General features: G+C 41.9%; 1 protein-coding gene across 4 annotated transcripts in view; it reads right to left on the reverse strand.

Moving 5' to 3' along the window:
- Positions 1-2,228: 2,228 nt before the first annotated feature.
- MTRR (5-methyltetrahydrofolate-homocysteine methyltransferase reductase) overlaps positions 2,229-17,518 on the reverse strand; it is a 62,630-nt gene continuing 47,340 nt past the window's right edge. For all 4 annotated transcript variants that reach the window (XM_090039141.1, XM_090039139.1, XM_090039140.1 and 1 more), the window contains 3 exons: positions 16,229-16,321; positions 15,946-16,128; positions 2,229-9,681 (listed from right to left, as the gene is read on the reverse strand). In XM_090039141.1, the coding sequence (XP_089895267.1) occupies positions 9,537-9,681; positions 15,946-16,128; positions 16,229-16,321 (421 nt within the window). In that variant the 3' untranslated portion in view covers positions 2,229-9,536. The remainder of the gene's footprint in view (positions 9,682-15,945; positions 16,129-16,228; positions 16,322-17,518) is intronic.

The following is a 17,518-nucleotide window of genomic DNA, read 5'->3' on the forward strand; positions in this document are numbered from 1 at the left end:
CTAATCTAAACCTACCCTCCGCCAGCTTGTGACCAAGGTCCTTTCCAGCCCTAATGTCTATGAAATCTATGAAATCCCTGGTTCCCCTGGCTGCTGCAGGGCAGAAGGGGACAGGAGCAGCAAATCTGCTCCCCAATTCCCACATGTGTAGATGCCTGCCCAGGGTGGGTTTACTCTAGAGTAATTTATTAGACTAAACCCACCCCACAGTCTTTGCACATGTAGATGCACTTGTTATGTACTAAAGAGCTGAAATCCTTAGGATACCAACAGGTCAGGTAGAAGACTACTTGCAGGATCCTGAAAGATCTGAGCCTACATCTAAGAAAGTTACATTGCCTTTGCAAGTAGAAGAGGAGCTGAGCTTCACCCATCAGCAATAAGCAGCAGCAGCTGTGGTGAAGCTGTGCCCCAGCAGTGGTAAGACAAAGGAAACTTTTGACTAAGAGCTGCACTAGGTCTACGGACTACACTGTCCACCCTGTGTGGGACTAAGTGAGGACTCTGAACCTATTGACCCAGTTGAAATGTTAGCAGTGGGTTGAAGCGAGTTACTGATTAAGGGGTTCTTAAATTTGTTTGAAAGCCCATCTCACTTTTCCGTATTAATACACCCCATTACAGTTTGATATTGCTTGTGAGTGAGGAAGTTTGCTCACATTGGAATGCCGAGGAAGAAATTATTTTCCCACGTTTCTGGGTGGGGGCTTGAGCCAGGATAATCAATTTGTGTAAAACCCTAAAGTGAACTCAACCCTTGTTGCTACCATCTGGTGCCTGGCAGAAAGGTTACACAGGCCATTTTCAGACTCAGTGTTAAAAAGCTTTAGCAGATGCTTCTGTTTGGCATCTCAAGAATGGTTTCTTTCACATTTTTCAGGGAGAGGCACAAAGTTAGTGGAGAGCAGGAACACAGGCAGCTATGCTACTTTCAAGAACAGACATGGGCATTTAATGGGGCTTATTAGAAGTTTCAGTGAAGTCAACAGGAGTAGAAAGAGGCCCTTGAGTTCACATGTACAATTACTAACATGGATCCCTCAGGCACCTAGAGCTAAAGCTTAACACAGGTCCTTTTGTCACTGCATCTTTTTGCCCTTTTGACAGTTTTCTTGAGGTTTTTTTGTGTTCTAGTTATTCTAAAACTTTCTGAATAAAATCTGTTAGAGTTGTGTTGTTGCCACTAAATTATAGTTTAAAAGTTGTTGCTTTTAAATGTAGGCAGACACTGTATTTGTACAGGCACTCTGTGTCCGATGGTGAGCAATGCCAAACATTTCAGAGGAAGCCAGAAAACCTTCACACAACATTTATGTAGCTAACAGAGGAAAAACTGTCTAGAGCCAAATTTAATTTTTGCACATATGAAAGCATGAAAGAATGATGCATTTTTAAATTACAACTGGGGAGCCATATTTTCATTGTTCCTGTCAGCTGGAAACTAAGTTGGTGTTGGTTTGGATTACATTAGGTCATGAAAAAGATGGTGTGTTGGAAACTGTCCTACTCTTGTTCATATCTCATGATGGTAGTTTATGTGCAAGTCAGCTTACCTTTAGGACTGTGTGAAATTCCGCTGGCTGTTTTATTTCAATGCTGTTTCGACTCATTTCAAGCTCAAAACAGCAAAATCAAAATGAAACAAAGGGCTTCGAAACAGCCTTGAAACAAAACGAGGGCAGTCCAAAAATTTCAAAAGTTTGGAAATGTTTCAGGGAAGCAGAAAGTAAGGAGAGGGAGGGGGAAGAGGCGGGGAAGGACCGCTCTGACATTGACAGTGTAGCTTGCCAGTGACTGTGATCTTTCCCTGAAGCCCCTTCCAATCCCAGTGCTGTAGGGAAGGGATGGAAAAACAGCATAAAAAGCATTGTTTGAACCAGCCTGGTTTCTGCCTTGGAGTCAGTTACGGAGCTGTCTTCCAGAAGTTCAGCAGCATTAGACAACAAAGGCTACCATTCATTTCCTACTTGCTGGTTTAGCAAGTGGGATTCAACAATACGTTTTGCTTTAGTTTCTATACCCTTTTATTTTATTATTATATTCATTGATTGATTCCTTGCAATTCATCCCTCCCTCAAAATCCTCTTTTTGTTTTTGTTAGTCTATTTTGATTCTTTTCAAATCTGTGCTCTCTCTCTCAGTGTGCATTGCATTCACTGTGCAAGGAAGCACAGCATAATTATATTGCATATAATAATATAGAATTTATATAGGAAAATGCATACATTCATATATTTTAATTTTATTTCTTACATAAATACATACATACATACAAACATACATATATTACGTAAATACGCATACATACAATTATCTTATCTACATATGTTACATAAATCAGATAGATAACATTATAGAACAAGAGACAAATTTTCCAGCACACTGAGGCAAAGATAAGACACTATGAAGCACACCATGAAGTGCGGTGGAAAGGCACCTGGCAAGCCTTCAGAGAGGGGCAGAAGAGGGGATACAGGGAGAGGTGTAAGTCACCCCCCCCCCCAAAAAAAAAAAAGAGACACAGCCTCTTTGCTACGACAAGCAGGAATGAGACTTCCACTAGTTGTACAGGCAGCAAGGAGAGGGGAGCCATGCCAGTGCCACTGCCTGTGCCTGAGTCTGTCATCCCCTCCAAGAGCACCAGCCATAATACCCCCACCACCACCATGACAAGCAGCAGCACCAGCATGACAGTCTCCTCCATCCCATTTCTCTTCCTATGCTGAGCCTTCCAGTGCCAGAGGAAAAGCTGGAGCTAGATCTGGACGCGAGTGCCATAGCAAGGGAAATTCTGGAGAAGGAAGGGGGAATCATGAGTTTGTGTTCCACACCCCTCAGGTTTCCCCTAGAGCCAGGTCTCCTTCTCCAGAAGGCACTTCAGAGGAGCCTGATGTAGAGGGTGGAGGGAAGAGGCTTAGTCTACTCCACTCCTCCTCTTGCTGTGCCTCTGCCTGCTGAGGGGGAAATTGTATCATGCACAAATGCACCTGCACCCCAGAAGCAAGTGGTAGTGTGGTCTGGGCTCATTTTGAGTTGGCAGATGATCCCACATATGCTATCTGCCTGCACTGCCGAGCCAAAACCAACCAGGGTAAGGGAACAAAATACATGACCACCACAGGAACAGACACTGGAATTCTGACGCACTATAACCTGCCAGACATCTGACTCCCCAGGTACCTCTCCATTTTTACCTGTGCTGCTACTTCCTCCTTCCCCCCACCCCCGCCCCACACTGCAGCCTGTCCCTCACCCCGATGCCTCCATGTCCATTTTCACTGACTGGCTTTCTTGCCTGCACTGCATGCCAGCCTCTGGCTTCTTTGCTATTGCTTCCATCCAGGAAAAGCATACGCATGCACACGCGCACACACACACACACACACCCCACAACTGCAAGTGCTTCCTCAGCCTGACAAAGGGTTTTTCAACCTGAAAGCTTGCTACAATATATTTCTGTAATTATTCAGGTCATCTACTAAAAGAAACCATATTAGATTGACCCAAAGAACGTTGTATGCCAGTGCCATGTCCTTAGAGCAACACCTCTAGCACCTGTCCATGGTCAGCTGACCAGGAGACAGGGCCCTGGGCACATTTAAGCTCCAGGGCTGGGGCTGGCAGGGAGAGTTCTCTGGCTCCTGCAGGAAAGGAAAGAAAGTCTGTCACAGTTTGGCCGCCTGTGATGCTGTTAGTGCTACTGTGCTGCTTGCTAAGTTATTACCTGCTGTTATTTAAAGTGGTGGACTGGACTGAGGTTGTAGGGGAGGAGATGACCTCATTGGGGCACACTACCATGTTGTGTAGAGACCCCAGCACCAGTGAGGGCATGCCTTAACACCCCCCCCCCCCCATGTATTTTGCTTATCAGCAGCTTGAGGTGCAGTTTCGCAGAAACCCCTAAACCTATCTCCTTGAAACTTGGCAGGCTTCATGCCCTCAGAAGTGGCTACCATTCTTGCTGTTTTCATCCAAATGTGCCAAAAAACGACAAAGTTATAAGCAGTTTCATGCTTTCCCATTATAGCCTATAGGCAAAACTCTCTCAGCAAAATGAAACAAAACTTGAAACGAAACGCTATCCCATGGAAATGGTGAAATAGAAGTTGAAATGAAATGGTGCTGTTTCACACATCCCTACTTGCCTTAATGTTTTATGTTAATTTACCATAAGCAATGAAGATTCCAAGATTCCACTACTGGGTCATTCCTTGCTCTCTTGAAGTGGTTTCACTGTTATTCTTTGCCTTTCTTACAGCCTTTTTTTTTTTTTTTTTTAATTGTTTTCAACTTATTGTCCTTAATGAAGCTTACTCAAGGTTCATTAGCTTGTTCACCAAATGGATTATCCTGCAGTAATAATTTTTAATTTGTTGGTTAAATATGCATATTAAAAGTGTGACTTCTCTAATAATCTGATTTAAATCACAGCACGACTTTAAAGTTAAAAATTTAAAATTCTGCTTGTCATTTGTTCTTCTAACTGGTATTTTTTGCCTTACTTATTTTTTTATGATAGTTGTTGACTATTATTTACTACTAGAAGGGCATTTGTACAAACTCAGTGTATATACAGTATTAGCTCTAGCTCTTTAGTTATTAAATGGCAGGGCCCCAGCTGGCCATGCAGAGAGGGACGGGGGGGTGGGGAGTGGCAGCCTGGTCCCAACCCAACCAAAGGGAAGGGGACGTGGTCCAACTCCAACATACCCCATAGGGGCTGGGGGGGAACATGAGCCAGCCCCAACCTAGTTGTACAGGGGGAAGGGGTATGGCCCAGCCCCAAAGCAGCCACACAGGGGTAGAGGGTACAGCCCAGCACCAGTCTGGCTATTTCAGGGAAGGGGGTATACTGGCCTAACTCAACCACACAGGAGGAAGGGGGCATGGCCCAGTCTCACCCACTGTGCGGGCTTTGGGAAGTTGGCCACTGCAGAGGGCAGCAGTATTTTCTTTGCCACGGCTCTCCCACCACCAAATTTCCTGACCTGTGGAAAGCCCTGCATGGCACCATGAGCCAGAGGTTAAATACCCCTGTTACAGAACTCTCTTGTTTTAAAGAACTGATAGTTTTGGTGGAGACAATTTCAGACAAAATGTTAAGCCTTGATACCTCAAATACAAGACAGAACCTGAAAAGGAAACATTCCTGCCTATGAACCAAACAAATGGCCCTTCCATGTATGTACAGCCCCCTTGGAAAGTTAGTATCCCAGGCAAAACACATCTTTAAGATGGAAAGAAGGCACAACAGACATAACATTAAACTTCACTAAAAATAGCTTAGATGAACACAGGACTTCAATGTACTTTCCTGATCAGTGACAAAAATGAGAGGAAAAGGAAACCCAAAATGAAAAGGTTCATTTTATATCCTATGGCTTCTATTGTTTTAATTAAACTCACCCAAGGCAAAGGGTTACCAACTGTCAGTAAATTTACTGTCATTAAAAAAAAAAATCAGACAAAAAAATGCTGTCAGTAGAGTCAATAATAAAACTTTCACCGTCAGTAAAAAAGCTAAGTAGTTGCACCTTGATAGAAGCTCAGACATCACACAGCTATCACTTGGCGTCCGAATGGGACCACAGCACCCTGCAGGGAGCTTCTCTCAGTTATGGGGCTGGTAGGGGTAGGGCTAAAGGCTGCCCAAGGGTAACAGCATGGTACAGTCAGAGCTATCAAAGTATAGGGGTGAGTAAATGGCCCTTAGTAGGATTGGAGAGGGGGGCAGGGTTGGAGAGAGGGGGCAGGAAGCACAATGTACATAATCCCTACAGTTTAGCAGGGTTGTCAACCCAGGAACATTTCTTTTTACTGTAAACTCTTGAACTTTTTTACTAGTTGATATTAAACTTCTATACTTGAACCCCACCCTTCCCCGTCACTGAAGTGGTATGGCATTGGCAATACCCTTACCTTTCATTTTCCCTACGGAATGCTGAAGGAAGTTCCTAGCGGCACAAGTTCGGTGCCTTGAGATCGCTTGAAGTGGTGATTTTGGAGATTCTTTTGGTTAAACTATGGCCTGTGAAAGTGGACAGGCTTAATGGCCTACGTTCCTATCCAATTATTATTTGCCTTGCAAAGGCACATGGCTTGTAAGACCCAAAACATATATAAGATAGTAGAAGGTGAACACTAACAGCATCAGGTTTATTCACAGTTGGTTACACCTTACTTACGATTATAACAATACAGAAGACACTTTGAATGTTTCAATGGCTTCTTGCTAGCCAACACATCTACTATAAACAGGGAATAGCCAGCATGCTCAAAAAGGCTCAAATATCTGAAAGTGAAAAATGCACTTTGTGAGGCTGATATTCATGATCCATGGGCAGTTACTGAAAAAAAGAGCCCTGTAACATTGATTTATTTTACTTTTTCTTGTTTTTAAACCTAAGTGAGCAAAATCCTAACCATATTCTTTCAAAAAGTCCGTCTTTCTGGTGCCGTCTTTGGAGACTTTACTTAGCAAATTTTTGCTATAATTTCTTTGTAAAAGGCACTGACACATGCAATTTTAGTTGAAACACTTAACTGATCTTTGAAATAACTTATTTTGCAATCATTTCAAAGCTGTAACAAAACCATTTTTAATAAAAGACAAAAGTTCCTTTAAAAGTTTCTTCTAAAAATTGGGAATTTATTTTAGTTGATTATTTTATGTCAACCACTCCTTTTACAAATACGACTATGACACCACAAGTGGTAGAACAGGAACCCCAGTACAGAACACTGCTTTAAGGTATGAGACTGAACCAAGAGAAAAAGGAGAAAAATATCTTAAGTACAGATATTAGGTTAACCGCTGCTAAAAACAAACAAACAAACAAAAAAAAACATAAAAAATTTCTTCTCTTTTCTCCTTTTCTTCAGCAGTCTAGGTTTGGAGAGGAACCAAACAGAGGAGATGGAAACATGGGGATCAGGAGTTAGAATAATGTATGCCAAAAAGAAGTAACAATCTGAAGAAAGGTGATAGCAGTTATTTCATAGATTTCATAGACATTAGGGCTGGAAGGGACCTTGGGAGATCATCGAGTCCAGCCCCCTGCCCAAAGGGCAGGAAGTCAGCTGGGGTCATAGGATCCCAGCAAGATAAGCATCCAATCTACTCTTGAAGGTGTTCAATGTAGGTGCTTGAACCACCTCTGCTGGCAGACTGTTCCAGACCTTGGGGGCTCAGACAGTAAAGAAATTCTTCCTTATGTCCAGCCTGAAATGGTCTTGCAGGAGTTTGTGACCGTTCGACCTCGTCATCCCTTGGGGCGCTCTGGTGAACAAACGTTCCCCCAGATCCTGGTGGTCACCCTTGATAAACTTATAGGTGGCCATCAGATCACCCGAGCCTACGCTTTTCCAGGCTAAAGAGTCCCATGGCTCTCAGCCTGTCATCGTAAGATCTGTTTTCCTGACCTCTGATCATGCGCGTGGCTCTCCTCTGGACTCTCTCAAGCTTCTCCACATCCTTTTTGAATTGTGGAGCCCAAAACTGGACGCAGTACTCCAGCTGCGGCCTCACCAAGGCCGAGTACAAGGGGAGAATGACGTCCCGGGATTTGCTCGAGAAGCATCTATGGATGCAAGCCAGCGTTTTGGTCGCTTCACTAGCCGCAGCATCGCATTGCAGGCTCATGTTCATCTTGTGGTCAATGATGACCCCCAAGTCTCTTTCTTCTGTAGTGCTATCCAACGTAGCACTGCCGAGCCTATAAGGATGCTGCAGGTTTTTCCTCCCAAGGTGGAGAACCTTGCATTTTTCGGTATTAAACACCATCAGGTTCTCGTCTGCACATTTGCTGAGCTTGTCCAGGTCAGCCTGGATCACCCGCCTATCTTCTGGCGTGGATGCTTTGCCCCAAAGTTTGGTGTCATCGGCAAACTTGGCCAGTCCACTTCTGACTCCAATGTCCACATCATTAATGAAGATGTTGAACAGTATGGGTCCCAGGACAGAGCCTTGAGGGACCCCACTGGTCACAGGGCACCACGATGAGTGACTGCCATCAATTACAACCCTCTGGGTCTGACCACGGAGCCAGTTTCCCAGCCAGCGGATCGTGGTGGAGCCAAGGCCACAACTGGCCAGTTTGGCCAAGAGGTGATCATGGGATACCAGATCAAAAGCTTTTTTGAAGTCAAGATATATGACATCAATCTCTTCTCCCTTGTCCAGGTGATAGGTCACCTAGTCATCATGGAAGGAAATGAGATTGGTCAAACAAGACCTACCCGCAACAAACCCGTGCTGGCTATCCCTTAGGATTTTAGCCTGGGCCAGTCCATCAAGGATGGCCTCCTTAATAAACTTTTCTAAAATCTTCCCCAGGATAGAAGCCAGGCTAATGGGCCTGTAGTTAGCCGGATCCACTTTCCTCCCTTTCTTGATTGGATTGAAGAAGGAAAGAGCCATGTGTGTCTATCAGGCAGTTCATGGGTATTTTAGCAACCTAACTGTCGTAAGGTTTAATTTGGTAGCAGTGATCTGCATTGTTGTATGAGGAATCAATGGCTTTAAGTTTGTAAAATGGCTTCAAATATTATTTAAGCTGTCAGTAAAAATCAGTTTGGTGTTCCCTACTTAAGCATCAGTATTTGTCTCCCCCAAAATTTGGCACATCAAGGACATTTGCTCAAAGAAAATCCTGAAATTAAACCAGCAGATGAGTCACAAAGAAGGGGTAAAGCAGCTTTGGGAAAGTAAAATGAAAAAAACCCTACTGAAAAGGATCCAAAAGGCACCTAGGGAGTATAATGCCTCCCCTCATCCTCCAAAATCAATATTCAGCAGAATACTCAGGGATGGAGTTATTGTACTCACAATGCTTGGCCAATGTTTAAAATATTAGGATAGCTAAACAGCCTGGGACAGCCCCAGGTGTTGTCTTCGTAGGGGCAGGACGTGGGGAAGGCAAAATAGCCATGACCCTAGCAGTGGCTCATTGCATCGAGGCAGCTGTTGCTGTCCTGAGAAAAGAACTGCCTGGCTACACCTCTGGTTTCAAATATCAACTTCTGTTTGCAATTCCTATTTTGAAGGATTGACATGAAACATGTGGAACAATTCCTTCATAAGACCTTTATATGACATGTTCAATTAATGTATAGCAATAAGATAAATTACAACTAGTGAGTAACTTTCCATTTACTGTATCTCCTGTACCCACTGATACCATACGATATACTACTGTATGCTGTACGAAGGTAAAGAAATTAAGGCCACCATCATTACATTAGAGGAACAGAGCTCTCTAAAGGAATCCATTTTGAAATGTTGCTACAACTTCACAGATTCCATTTTTTAAAATGTGTAAAACTTCTTAAATTCTGAAAAGTTAGTATGAATTATGGAAATTAAATGGTTACCAAATGGTAAAATGTAAGATGCATTTTAGTTAACTGTCTGCTTTTTAATAAAAGAAATGCATAAGTGAAGTTGATCTAACAGTAATCCAGAGAATCAGGCAGTCCTCGTACAGTATGTAAGGGTCTAACACTCTACTTTTAAAAGGAAAAGAGAGGCCAGATATTCAGGTCCACAAATCCTGTAAATATCGTTTTTCTTCTCGTAACATAGCCAGGGTTTTCATTGCTTCCAGTCTGTCAGCTCCTGCCTCCATGCTGAACACATCTACTAATGCATCATTCACATCTTTACCCATGTTCTTCTCATCTCTAAAAAAGAAATGGAAGGGAAAAATGTTCAGCAGCAGATTTTCGCTTTCATGCACAGCCTTGAAGGTAGGATAATTTTGGAAGCAAGTAATGATTTCTGAGACACAGAATACACACTGGATGACAGCATTTAATGTTATGTAGTTGGCAGATAACACAGTACCTCTCACACATGACAAGACACTTTCAATACATTCATTTCTTTCTCTTTATGTATAAATATACATTCACAAGTGGACAGTCTTTCATGATCATCAGTGCTAGCCACTGTCTTTAGAGTACCAACTTTGTAGTATAAAATTGTAATCTTTCACTTTTACAACTTAAATCTTTTTCACATAGTTCATAGCCAGGTGTCACATTTTTCCAATCACTGTATCCCCTTACCATGGTAATGCTAAACAGTGATAGGACTTCAAGCATGTATACCCACTTTTGTGAAAGGATATGCACACACACTAAACACATCCTTTCCCCATCCCCAGAAACATGTCTGCAACGTGTACTAAAACAACAACAAAAAAAAGTATAACATAACATGTGACAAGTAGTGATAAATATATACCATATTTACTCAAGTATAAGATGACTCCTCAATAATTAGATTCTATATATGGAAATTTATAAATTTGATATACTTTTCTAGGTACAGAATCTAATTATTGGTGGCTTGTCTTGAACTTGTCAGCCTCCCACTGCTACAGCAGGGAAAATAAATCTGGAAGTACACTGACAGGTGTCATGCGCGCCAAAGACCCAGCCTTTGTTTGACTTTGGCCTCAGTCTCTTCCTATGCTTTCTGTACATCAGCTCTGGGTCACACTTCATTCACCCCGAGGGTCTTCATGCCCTTACGGGACATGGAGACCCTCAGGGCTGACAGGTCCCAAGTTTACTTAGTACCAGGCAGGTGCTTTTGCACATGCTGAACTCGACCCCTGCCACCATTCTGTATACTTGGGTGTTGTAACACTCTTTCAGTCAACTGCTTGTTCCTACATAGGATGTTGAGGTCATCCATGTGGGCCAGGACCCTCCTCTCTTCCCAGCTGCTCCCAGGGACTGGGACTTAGCTGATCCTGGGGTCCTGCCTGAGTCGCTGGGCTAGCAGTTCCACCACACAGATGAAAAGAATTGGCAGAATGGGCAATCCTGCTGGATGCCCAACTCTGCCATGGGCTGGCCAGGAACCTGTTCCCAATACCTCACTTCTCATATCAATATACAGTGCCATTATCCACGTGACAATGCTTGGAGTACCCCCATTCTCTTCAGTGTCTCGAACAGGAACTGGTGGGACACTCAGTCACAGGCCTTCTCTAGGTTGAGGTTCAGCACAGTGGTGTTCTGCCCTCTCTCCTATTGGTACTGTAATGCGGCTTGCAGCTGCAGTAGGGTTCCGGCCTTTTAATGGGAGCTCTATACCAGTCTACAGCGAATGCCCCGAGGCCATAAAAGAATGCCTGCACGAACACACCCAGGTCCTCAGGAAGGATGAGTCAGAAACTGGTGGAGGAAAAGATGCTGGAGGAGACCAACAAAACTCCCCACAGCTTCAAGAATGGCAAGACTCCTGGAGTAGATGGCCTGCCCAAGGAGTTCTCTGTGACCTTATGGAACCAGGTGAGTTAGGACATGCTAGAGGTATATGGGGAGAAGATGCAGGAGGGCCACCTGGGTGCAGGAAATAAATGGGGGTTCATAACCCTCCTCTACAAGAAGGGGAAGAGGCGAGATTAAAAAACTTGAAGACACATAATGTTCCTCAACTCTGACTACAAACTGATAGCCAAAATCTTGGCTGAGCATTTTAAATCTGCCATAGGTGCAATAATTCACAAGGTCAAATCATGCACAGTTCCGAGCTGACAAATCCACAGAACCTGAGTGCAAAAGTAATCAAGCAGCTTGCAAAAGCAACTAATGTGAGTGAGGGATTGAGTGAAGGCCACTACAGTGAGCAGCAGAACTGACAAACCTTAAAAGGGACAAATGCACTCAGTTAAAGCAAGCACAATAACACTGATAATATTATCAATTAATGTCAGGAATGTCTTAGTGAGGAAAAATGGGAAAAGACTGAATCAGTGTTAAAATGGGTAAGGGCAGACATAATCTACCTACAAGAGTACATTATACCAATGCAGAGGGAGTATAAAAGCTATGAGAAAGGTGGAGATGGGGACCATCTTGGTGGTCAGGGACAAATGATAAAGCAGCAGGTGTAGCAATACTTTTCAAAAATCCATAGTTGAGAGCAAAGCAGGTGGAAGATATCATCAGTGCCAGACTACAATAAATGTCACTGTTAGTCGGGGGAACAGAATTACAATTTTTAAATGTAGATCCACCACCAGAGAGGGGGAGGAGGAAGACTCTGCTGAGAAAACTAGTGGGATAAGTGGTTGGAGGAAGACGGTGAATAATAGTGGGGGATTTCAACCGTTTAACAGAAGGGGCTGGCAGAACAGGAGAAAACGACAGAACATGAGACAGTTTGTACAGATTGTTAACACAAACAGTAAAAGAAGAATCACTAATAGATGTGTGGGCAGGGGATAGATGTGTGGGCAGGGGAGAAAACCTTCATGAAAGCAGACACCAGTGGAAAGAAAGAATCAAGAACTGACTTTGTGTTTGTATCCAAAGAAACAGAGGTAAGAAAAAAAATGAAACCGTAAGCATGGCATTTGGTGATCACCGGATGCTGAAGATGGAAATGAGTCTTAGTAAGAGCCCCAAAAGAGGAAAGGGAGTGTGGAAGTTAAATGTACAACTGTTACAAGATGTGGAGGTGTGTCAAGCATCCACAAAAAGGTATAAGGAGTGGAAGACACTGAAGAAATATTTTAAGAGTACCAAAGAATGGTGGATGATGATGAAGAAGGGCACAAGAGAATTTCTGAAGAAAGCAGACTGAAGAAACTTGGGGAGAATAACTACAGAACTGAGAAAGCTGCACTGAAAGATGAATGAGCTCCTAAAGGAAGCTGCAGAAGGAAGACAGGTATGAGAGGAACTAGGAGAGACAAGAGCAGGAGCTGAAAAGATAGTATATTTTTAGCACAAGCACTGTGAGTAGAAGAGAAAGAAGAATGGTCCTGATACTTTTTAGCCAGAGTGAAGAAGGCAAAGAGAGAGCTAAGCAGTACAGAGAATGTGGGGCCCAAGTGGAAAAAAGCAGGAGGTGGTGCTGGAAGCAACAAGATTTTATGAAGAACTATAGCAGAAGACGCAAATAAGACCAAAAGCAAATGAATAATTTTGTGCGAGAGACTGAAGAAAAAGTACAACAGAAGGAGATACAGAAGATGGAAGAAAAGTTAAGTTTATAGTAAGTGAAGGAAAGTTTAAAAACCTGTAAAGGAGGAAAACTTCCAGAAGCAGATGGACTCCCCATGGAATCTTACAAGAAATGATGGCTGTAGGTAGGGATGGATATAGTAGGTTTTCAAAGAAACAGTGGGAAAAGAAAAGGCAAGGAAGGACTTTACAAGCAGAATAGTAATTTTTTTTATCTAAAAAGGGGAGAAAAAAAACTTCTGGAGACCAATTACCTTGCTAAATACAGACTACAAGTTGTTAGCAAAGATGGTGGCTTTGAGACTACAGAACTACCTAAAAAAAAGTAACACATGAAGATCAAACCTGTGCAGTATCTGGCAGGAGGATTTCTGACTTGATTTGGCTGATAAGGGATACACTGATACACATTCAGCAGAGGAAATTAAATATGGCAGTAGAAAACTTGGATCAGGAGAAAGCATACAATAGAGCAGATCATCATTTTATATTTGAAGCGTTAAGGGAAATGGGCTTCCTAGAGAAATTAATAAGATGGATAAGACTATTATACAGGGGGCAGAAAGCCAAGTGCTAATACACAGACATCTGAGCAGAGCCTTTAAAATCCAAACAAAGGCAAAACTAGGGTGCCCATTGTCACCAATACTATTTGTATGTGCAATGGAGACTCTGGAGCAAAGAATAAGGAAAGATAAAATCATAAGTGGGGTAATGATACTAGGAGGGGGAAGAGGTAAAGTGTACATTCATATGGACAATATCAATGTAGTGTTTAGAGACAAATTATCCACTGAAAGGGTACTAAAACATACAATGGAGTATGGTGAAGTAACTGGGGCTAAATTAAAACAAAAACATTATAAAATGGGAGTGGGAAACTGGAGGGACCTCAAGAAGCTTGGACTACAAGTAGTGGAGGGAGAGATTAAAGTTTTTGGGATCCCAACTGAGGCAGAAAGGAAAGAAAATTAAAAAAGTGTGGGAAAAGGCAACAGCGATGGCACAACAAATATTATGGCTGTGGATGCGAAGGACATTGTTCTTTGCTAGAAGAGCAGTGGCAATTAAGGCAGTGTTACTGTTGATCATTTTGTACACTGGAACTGTGTTTTCACCATCATGGCAGCAGTTAGTGAAAGTACGAAGGGAAATATGACCTTTCTTTTGGAAAGTGAAAAGACAAAGGCTAGTCAGAATGGGACTTTATAAAGCAAGAGAGTAGTTGGAAAAATTGTTCTTTATAAGCTTTCAGGCACAAGCACCCTTCTTCAGGTATATGTACTGAAGAAAGGCACTTCACTTACCTTAAGAAGGGTGCTTGTGCCCTAAAGCTTATAAAGGCCAATTTTCCCAACTATTCAGTTGGTCTAATAAAAAAAAAATCACATTTACCCAAATAACCTTGTCTGCCTATGTCCCTAAACCAACATGGCAACAACCAATACCACCAAAACAAAAATAAGCCAGTCTGTAACATAAGAGATGGTATTATATTGCCTCATACCAAAGGGGCCTGAGGAAACAATATTAAGGACAGTTAGCAAGTGTTAAAACCAATACATGGAAATAAGAAACCTCTGAGTTTTTAATGGGTTGGCTTTCACTGAAAGAGTGCCTGATGCTGGGGCTGCATGAATTGAATTACTATACAAATACTGAACTTGAGACAAAGAAGAAATCAGAGAATAGGAAGTAGAGAAGAAGTGGAGGAAAAAGGACTGGACACACTTGTTTCACTGATCCAAGAGAGGACTGATGGGAGGGGCAGAGAGTTTCAGGTGGTTACTGAGGTAATAATAGAGAGAATGAGAGAGAGGTTAACTGATATTCATGGGGTTCTGTATGAAGAAACAGAGTTCTGTAAGAGGTTTTTTGTGGGAAGTTGATGTATGGCATTTAAGGGTTTAATATATGTAGTTGTATAATTTTTTTGATATGCAGTTGCTTTGCAGTATGAAGTCTTGATAAAACAAGGATGCTCAATATGTGAAGCTTTCTACGCGTAACGTGATAAACGTGTTTTTAATAAAATTTGTAATTTGAAAAAAAAAAAAATGGTTTCCAACTACATGTTTGCCCCATATGGGCCATGTGTTTTACAGCCACGCACAGTGTTGGATGCATTTAATTAACTTTATAGTTGGTTTCCATTGCTGAGCACATGCTGCTTTTAGCAGCGGTTCAAAAATAGGTGAACAGAAAATAGGTATTTAACAGGTTTCCTTGTATGAAATGTAAAATACGGGCTTGTTTTCCCTGTGCTAATTTGAGAAATTAGCTGATTTTATAATTGAGTAAATATGGTATATAAGTACACCTCCCACATTTTTAAAATATAGCATAATATTTTATGATAATACATAATATATGTAGATACATGAATATTATTATAAAATATTACAATGTATATAAAAATGTATACCCACACTTTTTTATTTATTTATTTATTTTTACACATACACACACACAAACAGTTCAGGAATACATTTCAGCTGGCTGTTTTTCTTGATGGGATCGAAGTTGCTCATGTTTGTGGTCATGTTGCCATGCAGTTGCTTAGATGAGGTCCCTAGCCCTACTGACCACTTGTTATACTGTACTTTTTTCCCCTTTAGCACAAGCTGCAGACATGTTACTGGAGAAGGGGCTAGTGTAGCGCGCGCACGCATCTCTCGCATGAGTAAATCTATTTGATTGAAACTGGCCACCGTTTAGCATTACCATGGCAAGGGGGTAAGGTCAGTGGAGACATATTACACCTGGTGACGAACTACGTGAAAAAGATTTAGTTGCAAAACTGAAGGATTAATATTATGCCATAAAGATGGCACTTTAAAGACAAGAATCCTTTAGCATTGCTGGTGCGAGGCCTTTACTTCATTCTAACAATTCTTTCTAACACCTTAAACCCATTCTGAAATGCTCTCTTTGTTAAGCATTCAGTCTTAACATACTTACCCACAAACATAGACACAACCTCTCTCCTTCAGCAGTACTCTGGCAACGTCTTTGGCACAAAGCCGAATGTTATCTTGCACATATTTAGGTGAGGCTGTGTCTGCTGCAGCTGAAGGGTCTCTTGAGAAACAAACCTTAAGATGAGTTAATATGCCATTTCCAACAAAATACTGGAGCTCATCTCTAAAAGGCAATAAAAAGGGTCATTCACAGGTCTGAGATTAGTATCTCCCACACAAATACTAGATGTAGCACAGACAACAAAACTAAATATTGAACCTGCCTGAACAAATAGTCTCTATCCTGATGTCGGCAGCCAAAAAACAGCCATGTCTCTCCAAACTTCCAGTCTGCATGCTCTTCTTGGAGTTTTTGTCTACATGGACAACAGGGTAGTGGGGAAAGGCACAGAGAGTATTTGTTAAACACATCTTTTACTCAGTCAGTCCAGCAACTGTTACTGATTAATCTTGGGAGCTCCTTTACACTATTCTATAATGTCCCTTCATACCGGTAGGGTAGTGTTAATGACTGTCAAGTCTTTAGAGGTGTGTAGACGGGAGGGAGAATTTCTGAAGTGGTCAACAGCTCTGCTGCCACTAAAGTCAGTGGGAATTTGGCCACCAACTCCAATGGAAGTAGGTAAGCCAATACTGAGTCCTTCTGGAAATCCCAAGCTACTCTTCTGAATACAGACCCATGAAAACAAAGAACCTCTTTCAATAGGAACATTCTACAAATAAGTGGGGAGGAAAAATCCACACGAAACATTTTCAATTTAATGTGAATTTAGTCACAGAAAAAAAATAGTGACTTCATCTAAATAATCTTGCCAGTATTAAATAACAGCAAGAATTACTAGCTCTGTTGATAGAAATAACACCAAAATACAAAACAGTTGCAACAATTTTTACTTATGATTTTACCTTTCATTTAGTATTTATATAATAAACATGTTATAGTTTGGTGCCGAAATCCTATGAATCTTTTAAATTGAGATAGGTATTGGAAATTATGTAAAAAATATTTAAGATCTAAAAGAACAATTATGTGGATAAATAAGCATTAAGATTTTAATAGCCGATTTAAGTTAGTATCAAACAAAGATGCAAAAGCACAGACCTAAAGATTTCATCCATCCCTTGAACAGAACAGAGATCACTAATAAACGGGATAAGAAAAGCCTACTTTCTCCTCCTCCCCCACTGTCCTTGGTTAAGAGGAGGAATCAGGGAGGTACCTGATCCTGCTCAGTCCAAGATCCCTCATTAATGGCCCAGACCTTACAATGACCACCTTCCCATCCATCCCCTTTAGGCCTTTCGTGAAGGCAGTTCAGGAAGTCACCCGATCTGATGGCTTATCCCAACAGTCCAAATTCCAGTTTAACCAAAGTCCTATATTGCTCCACTGCGGTAGAGCTAAGCGATAGCTGCCACATTCCAAGAAATATTTCAAAAAACATTTTGCTATGGAAAGAAGTGGTAGGTGCAAGATGACCAAAACCAAGAGGAAGAACCTCCTGACTAGCAGGATAGTTTAGTATTGGACCTGGCTATCTAGAGAAGCTGTC

This window comes from Crocodylus siamensis, chromosome 3 (genome assembly GCF_052110815.1).
Source record: "Crocodylus siamensis isolate JL-2025a chromosome 3, ASM5211081v1, whole genome shotgun sequence".
NCBI lineage: Eukaryota > Metazoa > Chordata > Crocodylia > Crocodylidae > Crocodylus > Crocodylus siamensis.